Source organism: Parambassis ranga, chromosome 16 (assembly GCF_900634625.1).
Source record: "Parambassis ranga chromosome 16, fParRan2.1, whole genome shotgun sequence".
NCBI lineage: Eukaryota > Metazoa > Chordata > Actinopteri > Ambassidae > Parambassis > Parambassis ranga.
This window is the reverse complement of record NC_041036.1, coordinates 3,874,929-3,898,104: the sequence shown is the minus strand read 5'-3', so window position 1 is coordinate 3,898,104 and position 23,176 is coordinate 3,874,929. Positions and strand designations below refer to the sequence as shown.

The 23,176-nt window shown below is 42.4% G+C and overlaps 1 protein-coding gene across 3 annotated transcripts in view; it reads left to right on the top strand.

Annotated features, from left to right (window-relative positions):
* The window catches only part of vps13b (vacuolar protein sorting 13 homolog B), a 263,370-nt gene that overhangs the window by 113,246 nt on the left and 126,948 nt on the right, over positions 1–23,176 (top strand). For all 3 annotated transcript variants that reach the window (XM_028424569.1, XM_028424571.1, XM_028424570.1), the window contains 3 exons: positions 3,623–3,756; positions 17,918–18,152; positions 19,575–19,792. In XM_028424569.1, coding sequence (XP_028280370.1) covers positions 3,623–3,756; positions 17,918–18,152; positions 19,575–19,792 — 587 coding nt within the window. The remainder of the gene's footprint in view (positions 1–3,622; positions 3,757–17,917; positions 18,153–19,574; positions 19,793–23,176) is intronic.

The following is a 23,176-nucleotide window of genomic DNA, read 5'->3' as shown; positions in this document are numbered from 1 at the left end:
AAACCATTTGTAATAGGGAACATACCAGAAGATAGCAGGCGGCATGGGGAAATGCCGAGATCCCTCAATGAGGCTCTTTTTATGGTCGAGTTACCCAACCACTGGTGGAGACATATGGATGCTTTGCTCTATTGTTGTTGTGAGGACTGTTAAAATCTGTCATGAAAAGTTCCCGGGCCTTGTTATGATGTTAGTGTTTCAGTGTGACTGCGGGTGGACCGCTGGCTTTGTGTGTGTATTTGTGCATCTGTTCAGTTGTGAGTGTGAATGGCACATTTGAATGATGTGCGATTTATACTCACCACACCACACCACACACCCTCACACTTTTTACAGCCATGTTACTCTGCCGTGGCAGTGTTGTGATGTACTTCAAGTTTGATTTGTTTCTCACCCTCACAGTCAACGTGCTGTAATAATGGGGCTCTGGTCTTTGCGTTTTTTTTCTCTGATCACTTGTCACACGCTTGGGCATTCAAAGATGCCGGCCTTTCACTTAACTGGGAGATGTGATGGAGCTGTTGAAGAGGATGAATAATCACCATCAGGAATGCTAGAATGTTTATAGGGGACCATACTGGCAGCTTCACAGACCAGCTGAACGCTAACAGAGAAAGACAGAGGGAGTGGTTGCGTAGAGTGAGAACAAAACGGAGGAGGAAAGGCGGAGGGAAAGGGTGTATGGTCAGAGTTTGGCCAATAACATATTAGCCGAATGGCCTAACAGAGGGTGAAAATGAGGACATGGCTGAGATGGCACGAGGCAGGGGGAATAACCCCACTTTAAAAGGACTCACAGGACTTGTTAGGCCTGGGCAGGTTTAAGAGCTTTGGGCGCTCCTGTCATATTTCTCTTTCATTTGAATTTAGACCTTTTGTGTTCTCCCTGTCTTTCTTATACTCGGTCCCTGCCTGCCTCTCTCTTTTTCCTCAATCCCCTCCCTGCAGAAATGGCAGGCGCCAAGTCACTATAACAAGATATGGCAGTTTCATTCCAAATAATGACCCCAGGATTAACAAACAGAGTCCTGGAATGGTATTTAAAACCAAGCAGAGAGCTTCATGCAGACTGGCCATGCATTGTTACTGCCTATGTTGTACTTTAAGCACTCTTTCTGATTGGCCTAACAGACTTTCTCTGGGGAAGAACTTTCACAGTCTGGCCTATCCACAAAAAAACTGAACATCAAAAAATCCTCTGCTTGGTCTCTCATGGGTGAAGGTTAGCCAGGATTAGGGCAATAACTAGATTTTTCATGAAAATTGAGCCACCACCACCCTTCTGACCTCAACAAAAAGTAATAAGAAGTGGTGGGCTCGTTGAGAACAATGATTTAGAATAAAGATTTTGACAGTAGCATTGGTTTGAGGTAAGGAGGCAGTAGAGTGCAATGATAGCTTTGCCTTCACATGGCCTTGTGGTGACGTGTGTGTGCCTGCATTTCAGCCTTACATAGTATTGTATTGTCAGTGCTGTGCATTATGAAATTAATTATGAAGTTTGGTGCACACTACATATGTTCTCAGGTAAGCTTGAGATCATGCCTAGTTTCCAATTTCCACTCATTTAGGGTCTGCTTCACCCTCACAAAAAATACTCACATTGGGTAACGGATTGTTCTTGTGAATTGGAGGGACATGGCACAATGTGTGTGAGACCAGGATGGATGTTTGTGAAACTCAGAAGGGGTGGTCTTTATTTACTTTAGGATTTCATCAGTGATGATTAGTGAGGGTGTGAACTCTGTTTTTGGGGTCTGTTGTAGATTTTTTATTATTATTTTAAATGCGTTGTCATAGCTGTGTGTGTGTGTGTGTGTGTGTGTGTGTGGATATGTTTGTTTTGTAGTGAAAAGCCTTTTAATTGTGCAGTAATGTGTGGGGCAAGGTAACCAGCACGCAATGACCAAAGCTGTGGTGTTGCCAGTGATAACCACCAATGGAAGTCATACACACCCAAGCTACCTCACACACAGGGTGATGTTAACGTGACTACGAGCACATGCTCACACAACACTGTGGCACACACATAGTTGTGTGTCACAGTCCCTGGGGTAATGCTTCCTGATCTAGACAACTTAGCCACAAGCTAAGGAGGAGTAGCCACAGAGTTCTGTCATGTCTGTGGATCCCCTGCAGAGCAGCATAGGAAATGGTTTTGTAATACTGTGCGACAGGAAAACTCTAACACATACACAGCCATTTACCATAAAACTCTATTGACAACTCAATGATATCACAGCAGTTAATGTAGCACTTTCGTCACATTACTCAGTGAAAGACAGTCCATGAAACACAATCTGTTCTGTCAAAGTCAATTTTTGCCATCTTTGACTGTGTGGATATTTAGTGTACGAACACTAGTAATGACTGTGTTAAAGGCACACAGGAAAAAAAATGTAGCTGATGAATAAGAGTGAGGGAGAAGGTGCGTTGGAAAATATACTGTAGGTTGCCAAATGTACAAAATGTGCAGCACAACACTGATTGTAGGCATCATGACAAATACAGTCCATTTCATAGTCCCCAAGTGCCAGAGGCACCTGGATGCTTAGCGTGAGAAAATACTGTAAGAGAGTCCAGACACAATGATCTCGGTCTTTAGTCTGCTTTCTTCCACTTACACACAAAGTTTACACACATGCACCTGTAACCTTAGCCACTCAATCATATGCACACGTGCCTGCACACCCACACAAGCTCACCCCAAAAGCTTTAGGCATGTTGCCACAGTAACCACAAAGCAGACCAACTGACCCTACTTTTCATCTGTTGCCGCAGCGACATGCTGTTATTACCATGCCAGCGCATTTAGCGATATCAGGGAGCGTGGCACCTCAGGAGACTCAGTAGCGATGTGACATCACTGCTGTTTCATGACAACTCTGGGACAGAGCTGCTGAGCAAGACAGACATTTAAATCATGGAATATGTCTTAATATGTCTTTAAAGAGACCCCCTTCTCAGACCTCTGACGCCCTGATGGCTTTAACATCCACAGACCTCAGGTTAACCTGGCAGTGAGTGTGAGTCCTCTACATCTCCCCGTCTCTGTATTTTACCCTTCAGTTTCATATGGTTAGTGCATAGGATGATTGAATATGTTTGTTGCTGTGTGATTTCCGTGCTCAACTGTTGCCATGAGTGTCATCACAGAAAATCATCGTACGTCTGCAACCCACAGCAGGCACCTTAGAACATGTCATGTCTAGAACACAGTGTCTGCGTGTGTGTGTGAGTGCACGTTCTCCCAGTTCACATAGTTCCTTCTCCCGCTGTAGGAGACAAGAAACCTGAGTGCCAACATTACATCACCTCAATGAAGTGTCAGTTAAACATCATATAACATGATACTGTACAGCAAATGAAAATAACAGTGAGTTATGGAGAGAGTTAAATAAAGGATAAAGTCAGGACAGTACTTTTTCTCATGTTAATAAATAAAATATTGATTTTATGTAAGACTTTACAAGGTGCTACATTACTTCTGTGGTAAAGAGGTTATTTCAGCAGTGGACTAAATGATTCAGCAAATCTAACTGACACCAGTACTGTGAAGAGAAAAATTCTGTTCAAGGAAAGCCTGAATCCAAATGTCCCTTTTGTCTTTATCATTTCACAGAATCTCGTCCCCTGTCCATCCCAATGAGGGTGATGCCTGACACCACGGCTTCGGAGTCCTGGACAACATCAGAGGAGAGGATGAAGGAGCTCATCGGCAATGCCTGGGATGCTGTTAAACAACTCACTTTACAGGTACCTAGTTTGATTGTTTGCTTAAATGCTTATGAATTGCTCACCACCTTTCTTACTCTCCACCTTTGCCACTCTTTGGTAAAGTCTAGTTCCTTTTGTGGTCATATATGCCCATATGGCTTCCAGGGGGTTCTGTTAGCTGTTAACCGATCAGCCTGTTTTACATACAAATGCATGCATAGCTTCTTATGTCCCTTTGTAGCGGGCTGACGTTCTGGTTGACTGACTGACTGGCTGGATGTCCTTGTCAGTCTGTTTAACTGTCTGACTGGACCCTTAAGTGCTCCCATTGTGTGTCTGCTTGCTGCATCTTGACTGGACCGGTTAGCAGAGACCACATCACACTCAGCCCCATCTGAAGTACATCAGGAAGCACTGACAACTCTCCAACAGGCCTCCCCTTGATCCAAGAGCAGGACATCATAGTGAAGCACATGTGTGTCTTTCTATGCACACAGTGCTCGCTGGGTACTGAAAGGGGGATGTGATCATTGTGTTCATTAGTATGTTCAGTTTTGACTGATTGTCTACAGTATTACTGTGAGAGTGGTAGCCATATGTGAGCAGGTTGTGCTTACATTTAGTGTTGGATTGCTGTATACAATATGTGTGTAGGTCATTACAGGTGCATTGGTTGTTTTGTATCAGTGGGTTTATACATGGAAACTCAGTTGCAGGACTCAATTAGTGATGAATCATTCTTAAATCGGAATATGACTCATGGGTACCTTTCTTTGTGCACGTAAACAATAACCGATGAGTCTCAAGTCCAGCAGCCTTTCTTAAATTATCTTAATTCTCTTTGCACAAACTGGACCACACAAACTGCCGTCAGTCAAACATGAAAGTGAGCATGACACATGAATTGCTAATAACGCTCCAGAACCCAGGTTCCTATGTCAGTCCATTGAGCTGTTTACAGTACTTCCACAAAAGTTAACTCAACCCTCTAATAGTTTGCCGAGCCCGTCATTGCCTCCACTTTCTTCTGTCCCCTTCGGCTGTGCGACCGGGACCACACCACATACTGCAGCAGTAATTAGGAAACACTCTGTCCTGTTGACATGGGAGTGGAAGCGAACCAAACCGAATAACCCGACAGCTGGTACCCCAGGTCTTGGATATCCCCAAACTTAAACCACTCCATTTATTTTAGTGTGGTGTAAACAGAATACCTAATGGCTCACACTTCTGCTGCACATGTGCCCAATTTAACAGGCAGGGCTTTCTTTCCGTCTTTTCACAGAAGAAGGAGGAGCAAGAGGCAAGAGAAAGACGTTGGCTTAATGAGACTGGGGGATACAAAGTTACAAAAGTATTTATTATTCTGCGGCTGCAGGAACCACTTATGACTGTACAAACATAGTAGGAAGATGTGATGGCTAGTGATTGTGTAAATTGTTTTTAAAAAATCTCATAGTACTGGTTTAAACAGTGGTCATGATCCCTGTGGCTTAAATTCTTTCATACCGATTCACAGGAGAAAAAGACAGAGATCTGTGTAAATGTTAGATTAAGTTCATGTTAATAAGAGCAAAGTAAGAAAATAATGGAAAAGGACAGGCATTGAGGTTTACATTGGCAGCCAGTCAGCTGTCATTTTCACTAATTAAAATAAAACATGCTCTATATTTTAATTTTAGTGTCATAGATTTTAATCACACCTTTAAGTTGTTTAAGGTTTTTAAGTTTTTGCAGCATCATCGCTTACCTTACCGCAAGAAATTAGCCTAAAAGTCTGTGTAAGCAGTCTTATTCCACTGTACTGTGCATTTCATCACTGCGTGAGTCTATATGGCTTATGTAATGTCTTAGACACGACCCACTCAAAGTATAAAAGCAGAACAACAGCTGGAAAATACAGTACATGCACCGCTTCTATTTGTAGCGTTCTGCTCTAAAATCACTTTTTACACTATACTTGTCTTTTTCAATTCCAGACATAGTTAGCATAGATTCCTGCTGATCTCCCATCATGTGTGGTTAGGGCACAGATTATTATCTGAATCTGTGAGTGTCACGCTCTGTCTGTGGCTGAGTGCTCTAACCAAAACCCCAGAAATTGATTCTCGTTCCTATTTGACAAATTCCTATCGATCGCAGTATCTCTTTTCGTCTCTTACCTCGGTCAGAATAGACGAGAGTCAAAACATTATTCACAATTAATTCAAATCCATCAAAGAGTTTCCTAAATGTTGGGAAGCCAATGGTAAAGACAGACGTGTAGACAATATAGGAAACGGAGGAGGAGACACATCACCATGTGAACAGACACTGTGAAGTCCGAAAAAGTCCGAAAGGTGGTGGTGTGTCTTGATGACACAGATCCTCCTGTCTGTGGATGCAGTGGAGAACTGTGTGTGTTTCCCTGAAGACACAGCTAAGTTAAGCTTGGTCATGCAAGGCTATAATATGTGTAGGTGGTGTTATTTTAGCAGTCACTCCACATTAGGGCTGAAGGGGAGTGCTGCAATTGTCACCTTGGCCAGACTGGTCATGGAACATTCAAATGGACTTATGCACTCGGCCTTGGAGCACTGACCCTCAGCTCGCCTTCCTCCTCCAGCTCATTGCTGTGTTATGCTCTGTGTAGTACATCTCCTCAGCTCCTCACTTTGCTGTGTGTTTTCTTATCCTCTAAAGTCCTTTTCTATCCCATGTAGTCTTCCTCCTCACTTATTTCCTGCCCACTCTTCTCCTCCACGACTCATCCCTTACATCGTTTCATTCGGTCATCTCCACTTCCCCTTTCCCTAAGGACACCCATGTTCTCTCTGGTTCCTGATAATAATTGCAAGTGATGAGGATGGTGATTCTATTTCAGGAATTTTGAAATAATTCCTTCTATTTAACACATGAATGTGTTCAGCGCTGGCAAAGGCACACGTTGCTACCAAAACTGAAAGGGGATCTGCTGAAACAGAGAAACCGTTGCCATGGAAAAATGAAGTAACACTGCTCCCTGCAGCTGCCATGCATTAATGAGTAGGATATTTTTGAGGGAGAAAAAGAGGAGAAAAAGCAGTGGGGTAGAAAAGGTAAATTGATGGAAAGGAGAGGGAAGTTAGGAATCAAGGAAGAATGAGGGGGAAAAATGAGCAGAAGGTGAGTGTGAAGGCTGGAGGAAAGTGAGAGAGCGATATTAAAAAGGGAGAATCATGTGCACTGTATGTTTGGTGTGGCTCAGATTGAGCTGGCCAGATGGTTTCCATGAACAGGATCTGACCCCCGGCTGGAGCGCCTTGTGCAGGCACATTACTTCATCTTCACCCCCCTTCCCCATTCATCCTATCATCCCTCCATTCAACACCTCATCCTCTCTGTCACTCACATCCCCCAATTTCCACATAATTTGTAATTACAAGTTTAATTTTAGCCACTTAAAACACCATGTTTCTTTGGCCAACATTAAAACTTGACAGACATAATGTGAACCCCGAGAGACCCTTAACATTTTTTGAAAGATATTGCATCTTCCAGTAATTTAGGCTTAAGTGCATCCATTTTTTTTGTTAAGTGTCAGTGGCACAGAAATGCTCCTGGGTTTGTGCACATCGAAATGAATCTTTATTATAGCTTGCATTGTCTAAATGAAGAAGTCGTTAACACACAGATGAAGAGACAGCCAGGAAACTGGAAGAAAGGAAGGAATGGGAGGTAGTGAGGAAATGAGAGAAAAGGTGTACATTCCCTCACGATTAGACACTCATTCTCTCTGGTATCAGCTGATCTAGATCGAGACCCCACGATGTAACAGTAGATGTGTCATCAGCTGTTTACTCAGTGAGAACACTGATCCTGTACGTGTGCACAAATGCACATGTTTATGGGAGTTTGAGCCCAGAATCCCATTCCATCATCTGCTGCTGTGTCAATCCACTGATGACCTCACAGCTATTATAGACTCACACACATATTTGACCCTCTCACCGGGCTGCACTGGAAAAGTGCTTACCAAGATTCTCTTGTGTCTGTAACTTCTTGAATCTCACAGGCCAAGAAACCTGGAACTGATTTTCATTAAGATAAAAAAAAAATCTGATACACTGGAGCATTTTTAAGTACAAAATTGTCACAGAAGCTACAGTTGCTAACAGAATTGGGATGCTTTTAAATTGTCTGTTTTTTTCTGATCTTGTAAATGTGTCTTAGAACCCTTGTTTGGAGGTGAATCTGGTTAAATTGTTGGAGAAAGCATCCACCCTTTGTCTTGGGACAGAGGAAGAAGTCATGCCAAACACAGGTCAGAGCAGATCTGTTGGGGTTTAGAACAGCCCAGTTTGGCCTACTTCAGCCGGTCACACTGCATAAATCAGTAGTGGTGAAAATTTGCCAGAGTTAGCCAATAAAACCTCTTTTCATCTGTAGTCCATCACCATCTGATCCAAGTTGGCCTGTATTACATACTGCAAAACATAATCACAGCCACCTCCACTTGCTTCAGTTAGCCCAAGGCAAAATTGTCTGGCCACACCACTACTGTGGATAAACCAAGCCAAGCCCGTCCAGCTGGCTTTGTATGGAAGGCTTTAGTCTAAGCTCTTAGCTATACCATACGTTTTGCATAATCTACAACTTAACCTTAAATTCACTCAATTCCTGCTAAGTTCGGGAAAATATGCCTTCCTATCCCGATTATCCTCGCCTCAGTCTTATATCAGCTATTCACATCACAGCACTTCTAGTCGTGAACACCGTTCACAAGTGCATCCTCAGCCTTTTTTTTGGCATGGTCACCCCTTAGACCCCATCTGTATTGGCTCACCATGCTTAGATGGTGGAGGGGTGATTGTTTGAGATCTGGTGTGGGGGGGGGGGGGGATGGCGAAGCAGGCCAGGCCAGCCGCACTCCTAGGGCCACTGTTGGATCAATAAACGCAGCGATCAAAGTCGCAATTAACCCACCGCGCTAACACAAACAGCTGGGCCAGCAGAAACAAACAAAGCCTTCATGTCACCTAAAGCGTTTATTTTTGCAGATTTCCACCTCGGCCAGGGAGACCTCCAGAGCTTGTCAGCTTCTGTAAGCAGTGTTAGAAGAGAGGAATGCAGGGCCACAGGGATGGCTGGCTGCCTAGCTGTGCTGCTGTGCCAGGCCACGAGCTTATTGCTTGTGGTGGCATGTGGGTGAGACCTAGGCTATCTGTTGTCAGGAGGCATCATGCTTCAATGGCTTTCTTATGGGCATCAGGAAGGAAAGCTGCTTTCTGAGGTTGTAGCCAAAACTTAATGTGTGTACATCTCTGCACCACAAGACACATCTGCACAGTGTCATCTTCAGGTACACACATTAATCATGTTCATTTAGAGGGAGACATTATTTACACTATTGCACCCTCTAGTCCAGTATGTTTTTGGACAGAGCAGAGAATGCAGGAAGACAAGAAGAAGAGAGGGGAGCAGAAGGTTAACAGTGGGTGTGTGGGATTTGGGGGGGGGTTGCTCTGTGGACCTTCTGTTCATCCGACCGGCCACTTAGGAAACACAGTGTCCCGTCTGGTGCAGGCACAGGAAGATTACATTTGGAGAGGTATCGGATTTTTAAAACAAAGGGATGTGTTTTCCGTTTGCTGCCGATCCTTCCACTGAGATTTTTCTGCTCCAGAGTTGCAAATGTTTTCACTGGGGATGCTGGGAGGGTGTTTCTAATTTCCTCTCTTCTATCTCTGGGTGATTTCCTGTGTGTCGTGACTTGCTGATTGTGCGTAGAGAAAAATATGTGTCAGTATGCACACGTGTTTGAATGTGCAAGTTTATGTGCCTGTGTGTGCTTCATGTTGTGGGGTCTCTCTACAGAGAGGTGATCTTGACCTGCAGAGTTTGTGCTCTGCTAAGGTCTGTACAGAGTTGGGGCATCCAAGTTTCTCATCCCTGCAGTGATGTGAAAACAATGAACCTAACAGCGGATCTGTCTGCACCAACACAGAGACAAATGTCACACATGCACTTCTCTGCCTGGGTCAAGGTAGATGATGGTGACAGTAATGGTATTTAGTGCTGTCAGTACTGTGTAGCAAAACAGCTGTGCTGCTGAAAATAGTTTTCAAGAAGAGTTGACATTGGGCATTATACCAAATATGGTCGGAGGTTTATAGGAAAGGCTTGTCACAAAGAGTACCTCTCAATGAATTCAGTGAAAAAATGGTTAAATTAAGAGCATTTTCTAACACATTCGTCACCTTTTTCTAGCCCTGGGAATATAGTGTTATCATAACAATAAAGACTTAAAATCTACATAGACAAAAGTATGTGGACACCCATCCGCCATTTTTTTTTGTCTGGTTCCTTGTCCAGTTCGTGAAGTACTTATTAGGTCTGATGAAGGGTGATAAGGTCAGTTGTCAGGTGACCTTGAGGTCGGAATATGTAGCCGACAAACACACAAATTTATTATCAAAATACTCATTATGTGTTCAGCAAATGCTCAAGCTGCAGCAATCAGACAATGAATGAAACATTTTCAGGATATTTTCCACTGGGTGTCACAATACATCAGCTCCAGAACCATTGAAGTCCAGAATTAACATACATACATTAACATGAAAGTTGCAGATGGTGTCCGTTTACTTTTGATCATTTAGTGTATGCAGCTTTTTTTGGTTCTCTTTAAGGCAGGTCTTTCTACCTTTCCCACAGCCTGCCAGTTCACATCTGAAGCATTTAACCTCTAAGAATGACTTGTCTGAGAATTATATACTTTCTGCTGCTCCTCTGTTGTTGTTGCAGCAGACAGGCTGTCCTCCATCTTACTCACTGTTCTGTCATTTACTGGCGAGGCCCGGCGGATCCTAAGAGCCTCCTGTGGTTATATAGGCCACTTCCACATGGCCTCAGCCTTTTAAAGCGTAAGTGTGTTTGGCCCTCAGCTTCCTCTCTATTAGAACCTGCTCTGCTGGAACCAGATAAACCATCTTCACAAAGACTCAAGGGAGAAATACTACACAAGACAGATCATGCACTCCCACTGCCGCTCTGAAAAGCAGGAAGTAAGGGACGGTTTTGGGGGGTATTAAGACTAAAAGATTTGAAACAGGGTCAACATATGTGGCTGTATTCTGAACGCTATCTGATGGTGCAGAGAAGTGATCAGGAATATAAAACTGAGCAGGACTTGCCACAAAAATGGAAGAATCCCATATTTAGAACTCTGTGATCTGACGCCAAGAAGGGATGAGAGGGAAGAAACAAAGAGAAAAAACTGTCTTTAGGCATCTTACCATTTAATCAAAGTACCCTCCAAATGGATATGTTTCAAGTTTTTTTATGTTTCTAGCTTGCTGTTTGCCTTTCTCTTTTTTAGTAGTATTTATTTACTCCTGACAGCATATGGCTTCCTGATCCAGAATCCAGATTGAATTAGAGCCTGTGTATTGTAGATCAAAGTGTAAGCAGATCCTTGTTCATTTAGAGGCCTAAGAGGAAGGGCTCAGTACCTAAGTCTCAGGATAAGCATTGGTCACCTACTAAATAACCAGGCTGTCACTCAAAAACCTGTGGTTCACTCAGCTCCTAGGCTCTGGGGCTTTTTAACTGAATCCCGTGTTTGTCAGTGTGCATTCTGAGACTTATACAACTTAAGAGCACTAGTCTGATATGCTACATGATATACTTTCCCATAATATTTCTTCCAGGCAGTCTCTGTCCCCTTGTGGCTTTGTAATGTCAGATCATTTAATCTCATCACTGAATAATTCCGCCAGAGTTTCTCTGCACAGCGGCAACACACTGACGAAGCAAAACGCATCTTTATGAGGTAACAAAGGCGATCTTTGCTCTGTCTCTGATTGTCAAACAGCAGAAGCCTCACCGCTCTTTATAAATCATATAAATAAAGCAGACTTACGGATTCCTTCTGTGGTGATCTCATCCTCAGGGCAAAAGAGGAGGAGGAGGAGGAGGAGGAGGAAGCTGTACTGAACTAACCAAACACCCAGCAGCAGCAGCAGCAGCAGTACAGTGGGAGATAAAATGTTGTGTAATTGAGTTCAGTGCTGTTGCAGGTGCCATCTTTCAAGAGGAAGTGGTAAACACTGCGCCAAGTCTCAGCAAGGAAATTAAAAAGAGTAGCATGACACACTGAGAGCAGGGATGTGAATTCAGGTGTTCAAGCTTGAGGCCAGAAGGTTTTACTTTGTTGTTTGTTTTCTTAAACTACTTTTTCTTTCTGAATGATGATGATGACTGCAGTTGTAAGGGGGGAAAATGATCTGTGATGTGTGTGTGTTCAGTTTTGCATGCACTGAAAGTGACCATGTAAGCGTGCATGATGTATGCGTGTGCGAATGCTTTTGTAAATGTGTAAGTATGTCATTTGAGCATGTTTTCACAGTTAAATCCCAGCACGTGCAGCCTCATAAGGAGTTGATTGGCTTCCGACTCTTTTTTTTTTTTTTGTTTAAACTGAGATTTCCTGGTCAAAATTGAAAAGAATTTCCGTTATTTTTGAAGTATATTAATATCGTGTGCTGTGGGTGATACACCCTGCCTCTGAATACACACACGGACACACACACACACACTTGTGTTGTGTAGCAGTGTTTTTCTTTTTTTATATATATATATATTGAATCTGTCATTAGAAGCAGTAGGTAACTGAAGCAAAGTCCCAGGCCGCTCAGAGTTAGCTCCATTTGTTATGTTAAAAGATTTAGTTTCACTTTGACAGGACATGATATCACCGGGCAAAAAAAGAATGAACCATTATGGCTCTTTTTGCTTTTCTTTTCCCAACTGAACCTTCTTAATTACATAGATACTTAAGAGCACACCTGCCACATCTGAAACCGCTGGCCAACAGTAGGCTTCAACTTCAATACAAATCTGCATTTTAATCCTCTTCCTCACATGGTTCAGCTCCTCTTATGATCAGAATCTATGAGTGCTTATCCTTCATAGGGATACATAGCGTACACAGTGTCAAAGGTGCTATGCTGCAGTTATTGTTTGTTGTGCCTGAGACTTTTCCAAGTGCCATCTGTCATTTTTTTTGCTGCAGTTTTATTCCACATTACCTTGAAACCAACATAGGGTAAAGTTGTGTAATAGAAATTCCACACTGCAATTATACCTCTGGCTTTCAGATATTATTTGTGCCCATTTCTATTTTTAAATTCATTTCAGAATTTTCCTTTTGCTGCGTTTGGAAATGCTGCCTTTCCACAGGTCTACGCTAACAGCAAATAAATTTCCACTATTCTATTATGGATACAAATATAATTTAGTTTGCTGAACCTTGAGTGAGTACATGCAGCACGCTGCAAATGTGGCCCCTCTGCCTCCCAAGCATGTGACGGAACAACCTCTGTGCTGAGTTTTAGGTCAGCCTGGCATCCCTGTCAGTTTCCTGTCCTGTCACAGGACGTTGTGTAAGCTTTCTCTCTTTCTGTCACACACACACACACACACGTTACACCCACAAAAACATACACAAACCTGGCTTGCCTATCAGCTCACAGTAGGGGGACATTGTCACACAGGCTAACTACTTCCAGTGGTGTGTTTATTGGCCTGTTACAGAGCTGTTAAACACAATTGTGTGGAATACCAAACACAACCTCAAATGAGCTTTTGCACCTGAAGTTGAGAGATGAAACACATGCACACTTTCACTCTCTATTTTTTGCTGTGTATGCAACCACAACATAACCCTGAACTCTGGATTCCTCTCTCCTCTCCTCTCCTCTCCTCTCCTCTCCTCTCCTCTCCTCTCCTCTCCTCTCCTCGTCTCCCCTCTCACCTCCTCTTCTCATGGTCACAACATCTCTACACAGAATTTCCATCCTGAGTCCACCCTGAATTTGAGAGCTTTCTCCGCAATGGGAGGTAGAAAAGGACAGAGGCATGGGAGGTTAGGTGATGGAGGGATAGCGAGTTGGTCAGGGAGAAGAGATGCTGTCAGTGGTTTTGGCATTGGTCAAAGTAGTGATGCACATGGGACATTCTGACCTCACACTATTTCTCCTTTGGATCTGTCAGCATTGTTCAGCAGTGCCAGTGCTCCCCTTTCTTGCCCTTTGTTGCTGCTGTCGTCTTTGTTTGGATACTGTATGTCTGTCTCCCTGTGTGTGTGTCTGTGTGTGTGAGTCACAGCTGAAGCATTAGACCTCAAAGGGGGGTTCTTGGAGAGGTCTGTGAGGTTAACCTAGGTGACCTGCTGTTAGGTCTCCACCCACTCTGTGTTACCACTATAGATTTGAAGTTTGGTTGCTAATAGCATGACACAACTGCAGAACCACGGATGGGCATTTACAAATGATATGTTTGAGTGGCATTTTGAGTACATTCCATCAAAGAAGGTTTGTTGCTCTCCTTAAATGACCAGGACCATGTCAGCGAACACTAATTCAGTGGGTCATATTCCAGTTTTCTCACTCTCATGAAGTGTTATAAGAGATGGTTGTGTTTTTTCTAATAATAACCTATGTGGCATTCACCCACAGTCTGTCTCTTTCCCCTTTTTCTCTTTTGTCTCCTTTTTTTTTCCCTCCAATGCCAATGCCATAGCTAATGGAACAACATTGCGTGATGTAGCATTTTAACATTTTCTCCCATGAGCTGTTGTAAGCACTCAAATCTGGCACATTTCTATACAATTGTCTATCGCGCTGTGTATTTTGCTCCAGATCCAGATGCAGATTAAACATTCCTAAACATTTTCTGTTATTAAAATAACAAATTGAGACCATTGTGGAGCTTTGGCAGTAAGAGCTTTCTAGTCCTCATTATATTTTGATCTTACTGTAGTTGTTTACCATATTTGTCTTGGACAAAACATCAGCACGTAACTGTTGTGCCTCCTGGAGTAGGTATGGATTACAATAAGTAGTTTGTTCATGGACTCTCACAGACCTCAGAACAATTTAATCCAGACCCTGGCAAGATATTAGTCTACCAGTAGAACTGTTCTCTTGTTTGTAGTATTATTTCACTTGACTTTCACTGCCGTCATCTTTATTCTAGCAACTGTGTGATGTGTAGATATGCATCAGCAGGGCCAGGATTTGCTTCCCAGTGTGTAGAATACTCTTTTCAGTGTTGTTCTTATCTACCCTGTTGACCTAAACTTCCTCACTCAAGAGAAAAGCAAATGTTTCTTTAATCACCGCCCTCAGATGGACTTGTGTGCTGTTGCCGTTGTGAGTTACAACATGTTTGTTTCTGTGTTTTTGTGGCTTTTATTAGCTGTCACCAAAAGGAGGGGGATAAAAGGAGACAAAAGCCAACCGAAGATTAGTTTTGTATCACCCAGATTTAGGACTGACATACCATTTTCTTTTCCATTACATACTCAGACCCTTTGAAGAATTTTGAGCCTTCTTGCCGTAGTGTAAACATCTAGAAACAGTGGTCGCTATGCCCAGTGAATGCCATTCAATTGTCTGCCTTTTTCCCTCTGTTGTCATCTGTGAGATGTTATCTGCTTTTTGTTAGTATTTCACTGTGTGATGTGGCAACTCTGTAGCTGCCATACACTTGATGTCATCTTTGGTTATGTGTTGCCATAGAGAACAGGCCCAAAAGCGATGCAAAGCCATAACAAACACCATTAATGGGCATTGCATTATGTTTTATTTGCAGGCTTACTATAGCACTGGGCAGCAGGTGTCCATTTCTCTCCCTCCATGGACACATCTTGTAACATAACCTAGATTTTCTTTGCAAAAAAAGGGGGCTAACCATTTAAAAAATTCACTTCATACTTAAGAATATTACATCCATGTCTTCTCAAATACATAAAAACCCCGAACATTTCATTGGGGTGAAATTTCATCAGTAAGAATTTATTTTAGTGTTTACATTTTTCCCATGATTATGTATAAAGGTTGGAATCCTAACATTTGATGTATGGTGACAGATTTAGTCAACCATCAGATACAGTATGGGAACTAAAATAATTATGGTCATTTACAGTTGCCCTGTGTGGCAGAGAAAAAGCTGTGCTCTGAAATGACCCGTTTAAAATGGGAAATGTATATGTATAAGATTTCTTGCTATTTATTATGGTTAAAGGTAGGGTAGGAGATTTCATTCATGCACTTTTTGTTAAATTAGTGTAACTTCTCTTTATAATATATAGCAACCAATTAGTTCGGCAGTTCCGCATTAAAACGAAGAATATGAATCATCTGTGGAAGCTATAAAACGCTAAAAACATCAATCCTCCGGGTGGACCCTGCGCGGAGTATTGGCTGGTTGTCACTCTCTTCCTGCTCTGCGTGCACCAGAGAGGTACGTGCATGATGGCCGAAGTCACAGACAGCAGCTCGTCTTCAGGTAATGCGCGTCCATGTGATTGCAGGTGTGGCTTCAGGGTGAGCTCTGAGAGAAAGGGGCGTGTCTTTACTTTAGACTTGGCTGACTCTCACTGAGTCTTCAAAATCTCCTACCCTACCTTTAAGCTTTGTGTGTATCTATCATATCTCTGACAGTAAATACACATAAATATGCTGAAATATACATCTCTCTGCACAACAATTCTGCATTCAGTTCAGCCATAAGTGATTCATTCATCATTCATAGAGTTCCTACTTATAGTTAATAATACAGTGTAGGTGGATGACTCCCAGTGTTCTTGATTTGACCATATTTATGTCCTTATGTTCTTAATACATGACACACCCATTTAACAAGCATAAGCCAGGACATTGTTCTGAATATTTATTTTTTTGGTGGGGTGGGGGGTGGTTCAGAAACAGCCAAAGCAAAGTAATAATGAATATGTAATAATGCGGATGACTAAACCAAGATGTCCAGCAGGAGAACATTAGCTTGAGGCGATGACCTCAAAGTGCAGACCGGAGTCACAGTGTTAAACCGGCAGTTTCCGTGTGTCTGCCTGCTTTACAGCTTAACCCCGCTAAGATCTGCAGCAGGCCAGGCACTGTCAATGAATTTTCTCCATGTGTGCCACTCTTAAAAAAAAAAAGCCAAAGCCGTATGTGTCAGTATGCAAAAGTGTTCCGATTTCAAACCCCCGCTTTGAAGAGTAATCAAAAACGGAAGCGGCGTGAGATGAATGTGTAACCATATCTCTCCCTCTTTCTCTCCTTGTCTTGATCTCTCTTTCAGTCTTTTTCTTTGTCTCTGAATATCGCCCTCTCTTGACTCCTCAGAGGGAGAACAAATGTCCAACATTTGTGCATGTGGAATTAGCCAAAAGCTGTGCAAGTGCATATGCTATTTCTTTTCGGAGGATGTGTGTCTGTCCATGTTTTTACATCAAACATTACAGTAAAACAATGCTGCACATTAAATCACAGTCTCTCCACCATATTCCCAGTGTAACTGAGACCTGAAGGTCTGCATTTTCATACACTTGTGAGTGTTTAAAAATCTCTCTTACTGACGCACACACACACACACACACACATGCTAGAATCTGGCAGCACCTGCTGTCTGCCCCCTGGACCCTGTACTCCTGTCCTTTCTGTTAACTGGTCTTTTAAATCAGAAGAGGCCCAGTGTAATGGAAAAAGACAAAGCAGAAAGGTTTAACAGAGCTTGTACACTTACTGGCTACTGGTTACTGACCTAATGGCTTGTAAATTTAGCTTTTTTTTTCAGAGAAGAAAAATGTGTGTGACATAATGCATCTGGAATTGGATCTCTAGTGCTTTTAAAAGGACTTCAAAAAATTATTTAAACTCAAGATTTAACTGTCAAAAACCCTCAAATGTTCTCTTTTGTCCACAAGAGTTTTCATTTTGGTTTTAAATGGCATTCAGAGTGTTTTTGAAGGCAAATCCTGCTCTCCACAGCCTGACTGAAACATATATCCATATTAGGGTATATATGGTAATGGTGTTATTATGGTTTTCTTGCACCAAAGTTTAGTTTATCATTAACATCAAGAAACGCCATGCATGACGAAATGTTGGATGGACTGTTTCCTTATTTAAATCAAGGAAAGTTTTATTAATATGTTCAGGCTTTTCCAGCAACACCCAGAGTTTTGCACACACATTTGTCTAACTTGTTTCCATTGCAGGCTTTTTTTTTTTTTTTTTTTTTTAGTGTTGGCACAATGCAGTGACCCTCAAGCACTTGGGCAACAAATTATTTAGGGAGGCTGAGGCAGATGCATGGTCAAAAATCGAGTGACAACAAATTGGTTAACATGATTTCATATGTCCTTTTTCTTTTTTTTTTCTCCCCGTTCCAGTTGGAGCTGCAGTCATGCTGTGTGTTCCTGCCTAATGACAGCCTCCCCTCTCCGGGAACCATCATCTGTGGTGACATTCCCGGCACTGTCCGCAGCTGGTACCACAACCAGGCCTCCATGCCTGGGACTCTGGTAGTCTGCCTTCCTCAGATCAGTGTCCTCAGTGCTGGGCACAAGTATATGGAACCGTTGCAGGAGCTCCCCTTTGTGGTCTCAAAGCCCATTTTGGAAGAAGGTAGGTCTGTAATCACTAATGAAATCTGAACTGAAATGATTCAACACACTGACACGACACGACAAAAAGGCTAAATCTGAATCTAAAAAATATATGGTGTGGGTTACTACTACTTAAGAATGCTCTTTTGTTAATTGAAATACATTGTTTTATAATAATAACAAGCAATATAATGGGCATTCATCATCATTATAGCCCTTTCAACACCAAGCTAACCTTTGACCCACTACCACTCATTTACCATGACAAAGGACAAACAAACTTAAGTAGAGCGACTTTGAGAGATAGGCCTTTCACATGTGGTGTACACACCTGGTAGAGTTGACACAAGCTAAACTTGGACGGTTGAGCAGTGTTTTCTCTAAAGAGGAGAAGAAAAGAAAAGCGGGGCACCCTCCTTTTTTCTCTCTCAGTTCTTCATGACATCAGAATTGGGCATACAGATTCAAAAAAAAAAAACAGAGGCGAAAGAAAAACGACAGCAAAAACAGTGACATCAGCAGCCTTGTCAATGTTGCAGTGAAAATTAACAACCCATGCTTTTAGTAATTCATTCCTACCCTTTGAAAAGCTCTTCCATCTCTCATTTTCAATGCTGTGGATCAAAGCATCGTGCCCACTGTGCATGGGAAATTTGCGCCTCATGGCCCCGTGCCTAGTGAACACGCTCTTCTTCTCTGAGAGGGTACTGCCATAGACAGAAAGCTGTTTCAAGCACTGCCAGTGTGTTGCATTGTGTTATCAAGTATGAAATGTAATTCATCTTAGTAGTACTTGTATAACAGTAAATCAACTGTAGTATAAATGAATACAACACTTGTTTGTTCCTCTACTCTTTCTCTCTCTTTCCTCCTCTGTCCTATCTACCTCCTCTTCTCCTTCTTGAACTTGGCCATCAGCAGGACAGTCCCTCCTTTGTCAGCTGGGTCCTGCCCAAGGGGAGTTTTCATTGCCACTGTTTGGCCTTGAAGTGCTTGCTCAGGGGTTTCTGAAAAGCGTGTAGAGACAATTTTACAAAAGATTGTAAAAGATGCTATACAAATAAAATTGAAAATTTAATTGAAAGACTAGTAGCAGTGTTCCAAAAAAGTAAGCCAAGGGGTCATATCCACCCGGAGTTTACACCTTTAACATACAATGATACAGTGACAGTTTATATCTGAGGTGAACGGGACTAAACACGAGGAGGAGAAAACACAACAGGTCCACCTGGGTTCAATACATGGTCTGTACATTCTATATTATTTAGTGTTCCAGAGTTTTCTTGAGACATTCAAAGATCTCCTACTGCTTTCAGACAATCAGAGATACTGTTGTTAAAAGATTAATTGACCAATGAGACACAGATTCCTGTAAGTGAATAAACATGAACAGTAACAACCTCTGATGATGATTCGTCTGTATGTCTGTGTCTGCCACCAGGTGATGCCTTCCCATGGACGATAAGCCTGAGTCAGTTCAGCGTATACACATTGCTGGGACAGCAGCAAAGCCTGAGCCTGTTGGAGCCGATGGGCTGCACCTCCACACTGGCTGTCACATCCCATAAGCTGCAGAGCTGCTCTGAAGGAAGGCACTCCTTTGTAGTCTGCCTCCACGTTGATCTACAGCCCGTCCACGTCAAGTGCTCCAACCCTCAGGTCAGCCAGGCGGTTCTGAAATTCACAAAGTAGTCATTAGAATTACATGTATATTTATACAAATCATCCCCTTGTAAACTTTCCTGAAATACGAACACACGAACGCTCGCAGGAAGACCCTGCCTCTGCATGATTTTCTAATATAGATTGACTCCAGTAAACAAACTGCCTCATCTTCTTACTTGGTGTAATTCTCATGAAAGTTGAAGTGTAAACACAAGAGTGTTGCTGTGTTTGTTTTGGTCAAACATTTTGAGGTCTAAGTGAAGACGACTGGGAGATCTCAGGACTCATCATCATAGTTTAACATTGTGTTGTTGTGTGTTTGTGAGAGTGTGATGAATATGGACAGATTGGAAACGGAGCATGTTTAGGTCCCTTTGTTGTTTTTTCATTGCACTATTACAGCACTATAATCACATCTGCATGTACTATTACATGTTTTTTTTTCACTATTGAATTATCTAAATTGAATTAAGCTCCTCTGTAAACACTTAATTGGGGCGACCTTTCGAGTGGTCACACTGTTAATGGCTTCGACCACAGTGATGAGCCATGGTGATATTGAGGAGAATTGGTACCAGAAACGAATGAAAGGCCTTAATCTGTTAGTGGTGAAGAGTTTCCCAGAGATGGAAGAATTGCTTCTCTGGTGAGGAAAACTTTCTTCTCTTGCTCCTTCTCTGTTCTGCCTTTCAAACAGAACGCCTATGTCTGACAAAGCTAAGAAGGCTATTATTAGATTTTGGATTTAACCAACTTTTTTCTCTTCTCTTCTTTCTTATGTCATAATTCTTCTGCCCTCTCTCCCCATATGTTCACCTCCCCTCTTTTCTTTTCTCCTCTGTGTAAATTTTCTGACTCGAGGGGGGTAATAAGCTAATGCAATTTCAAGTCTTGCTGCCGCTTTCTAAGAACCGCTGCCAACGCTACTCCACCCTCTCCAGAACAAAAGAGACCTCACACTACTTTCTAATTAGCATTGCCATTTGTTGGAATGTATAGGGGATGTCGGAGTGCTGCACCATAAGTACCACCAATGCAATGGGGGGGATACTTACTTTTAACTTTTAAAAACAATAAATGATTATGACACAGATTTTGACCCCCCAAAAAAATGGCCTCATAACTTACCCTGGCTGCTAAACAGCATTTTTGTTACATTAAATCAGATTTTCCATTTAATGTGATGAATTACTTCACAGCATAAACAAAGGTATTTTTAGTACAGGGGGTTAAACAGTCAATCTTCAAGCGAACATTGTGCACTAATTATCAAATAAGGTTGCTCATTTTGTCATTTTATCTGTCAAAGTGACTACACCATGAAAGGTGGAGCTACATATAAAATAGGAAGCGAGGTAAGTTTGTTAGAAAAAGGTTTAGTAAAACAGGGAATACAAAAGAAAAACAATGCTAAAAAAATAGCATGCACATTTCCCTATGTTTTATCAACACAACGGAAGTGAGAGTAGTTTAATGGATTGATTTATACAAGAATGTGTTTTAACACACTACTACACTGAGTCCCCAGTGCTTTAACCTTCTCAGGCCCACCTTGAAATCAGCACACACCACTCACAGCAACTGTTTGCTTTAACCTTTGACATATAACTGCATAGCATTTCAGTGAACACACACAAGCGCACATCTGTTCACATGTACACACAGGGCTACCACACATACTCAACAGTGTGTCACTTTTGTGGAGTTTCTGTATAAACTGTGTTCAGATAAAAGCACACCAACACTCACCATCTGCATGCTCCCCCAAGTCCCGTTCCATCTGTGTGTTTTTATGAATGGCTGTGGAAGCCTCTGTTCAGTCTCCAGTTTGTCCTACTGCAAGCCTAGCAGGCCTCCTGATCTGCAGATGACAGGTCTTTGGAGAACCCAGCCCTCCAAATGTTCTGCTCACTTCCTCCACTCATGAAATGTGGCATCTGTATTGTGAGGTCATGTTGCAAGCAACATGTGCGTTGAGTGAATGTGTGGCCTTAACCTGCCCGCTGGCCTAATGGCAGTAGCTGAGCTGGAACCACTGACCCAGCTTTCTACAAAGCAGAGATATAATGAGCAGGAAGTAGATACAGGATGCTGCAACTGACAGAAGAAAGGTAGCGGATGAAGGAGAACAATAACTCCATGACAGACAACCCTGTCATTAGTTTTTCATATTGATCTGACTGTGCACTCCATTTTCTCCTCTACTCAGCATTCTTTCCTCTCTTGTTCCACATCTGCTGCTGAGTGCAGTAGGCCTTGTTGTGCTTGGTTGGAGTTCCAGGCTCCAAACTCTCAGGGAAGGGAGCATGTTGTGTACCTCCCCTGCCGGCAGTGCAGTTTGGTTAGGTATGGCAGACAGCTGTTGGCCCCGTCCCTGGACGGCGGCTGGATCGACGTGAGCAGCTCTTCCTGGACATGTTTGAAATGGCCCAGCTGTAATGTATTGTGCTGCTTTTAATTTAGATTTATTTGTGGAAGGCCTCCCTGCAACGTTTGCACTAACAGGAGGGCATGTGTGTGAGCGAGCAACAGTGTCAATATTCCATTTTGTTTGTGTGCTTTTGTGTCTGTGCACCTTTTAAGTCTGAGGGACCCTCGGTGGTGGGGGTTAGGGGGGGTCAGCTGGCTGCACAAGCAGAGCATTTGAAATCCAGAAATTAGCTCACTGTGAAAGCGTGTTGCTTTTCTCCCTTTCTTTTTTCCCTCTTCTTAAAAAACACAGAGTGAATGCATGAATTGAAAGCATCACATCACATTCCCCGGCTTTCCCCTCATGTTTTCCACTCTTGTTTTTGGCTTTGTTGTTGTTTAAAGCTAAGGCTTTTTTTTTTTATAATGTGAGCACATGATAAATAGTTCAGAACACTTGACGCCGAGCCTTCAGTTTTTCCTAATCGTGGTGAGTTTTTCAGGGGAAATTGATGACACAACTTAACTTTCCTCTGTGGGTGTTTCTTTGGGAGTTTTGTTGTTATGGATAACAAATTTGTCCAGTGAAACACGTGTATGAGCATGCTGTGCCTTTCAAAGAATGACCCTCCGAAAAGAAACATGAACGCGTAGGTTTTTACATCACTCTGGTGAAGTGAGGCCTCTCTGAATGATCTAAAAAGTGTGCTAAGTGGTAGAGTGATAGAAATGAGAATGGATAGTAGTCCATTTTTTGGCTATATTTCCTTCTTCTTCTCTGTTTCATTCTCTCTCAAATTTAAATAGGTTCAGTGTCACATAACTATAAGCTGCCAAGCCAAATCGTGGTAATGGCCTCCAAAGTCAGAACAACACAAGAATTCCCCAGTGCAGCTGTTTGAGTCAGACCTTGGCAGAAATACATTTGAATCTGGTTTCAAATATTAAATCTACTTGTGGTGCGTTTAC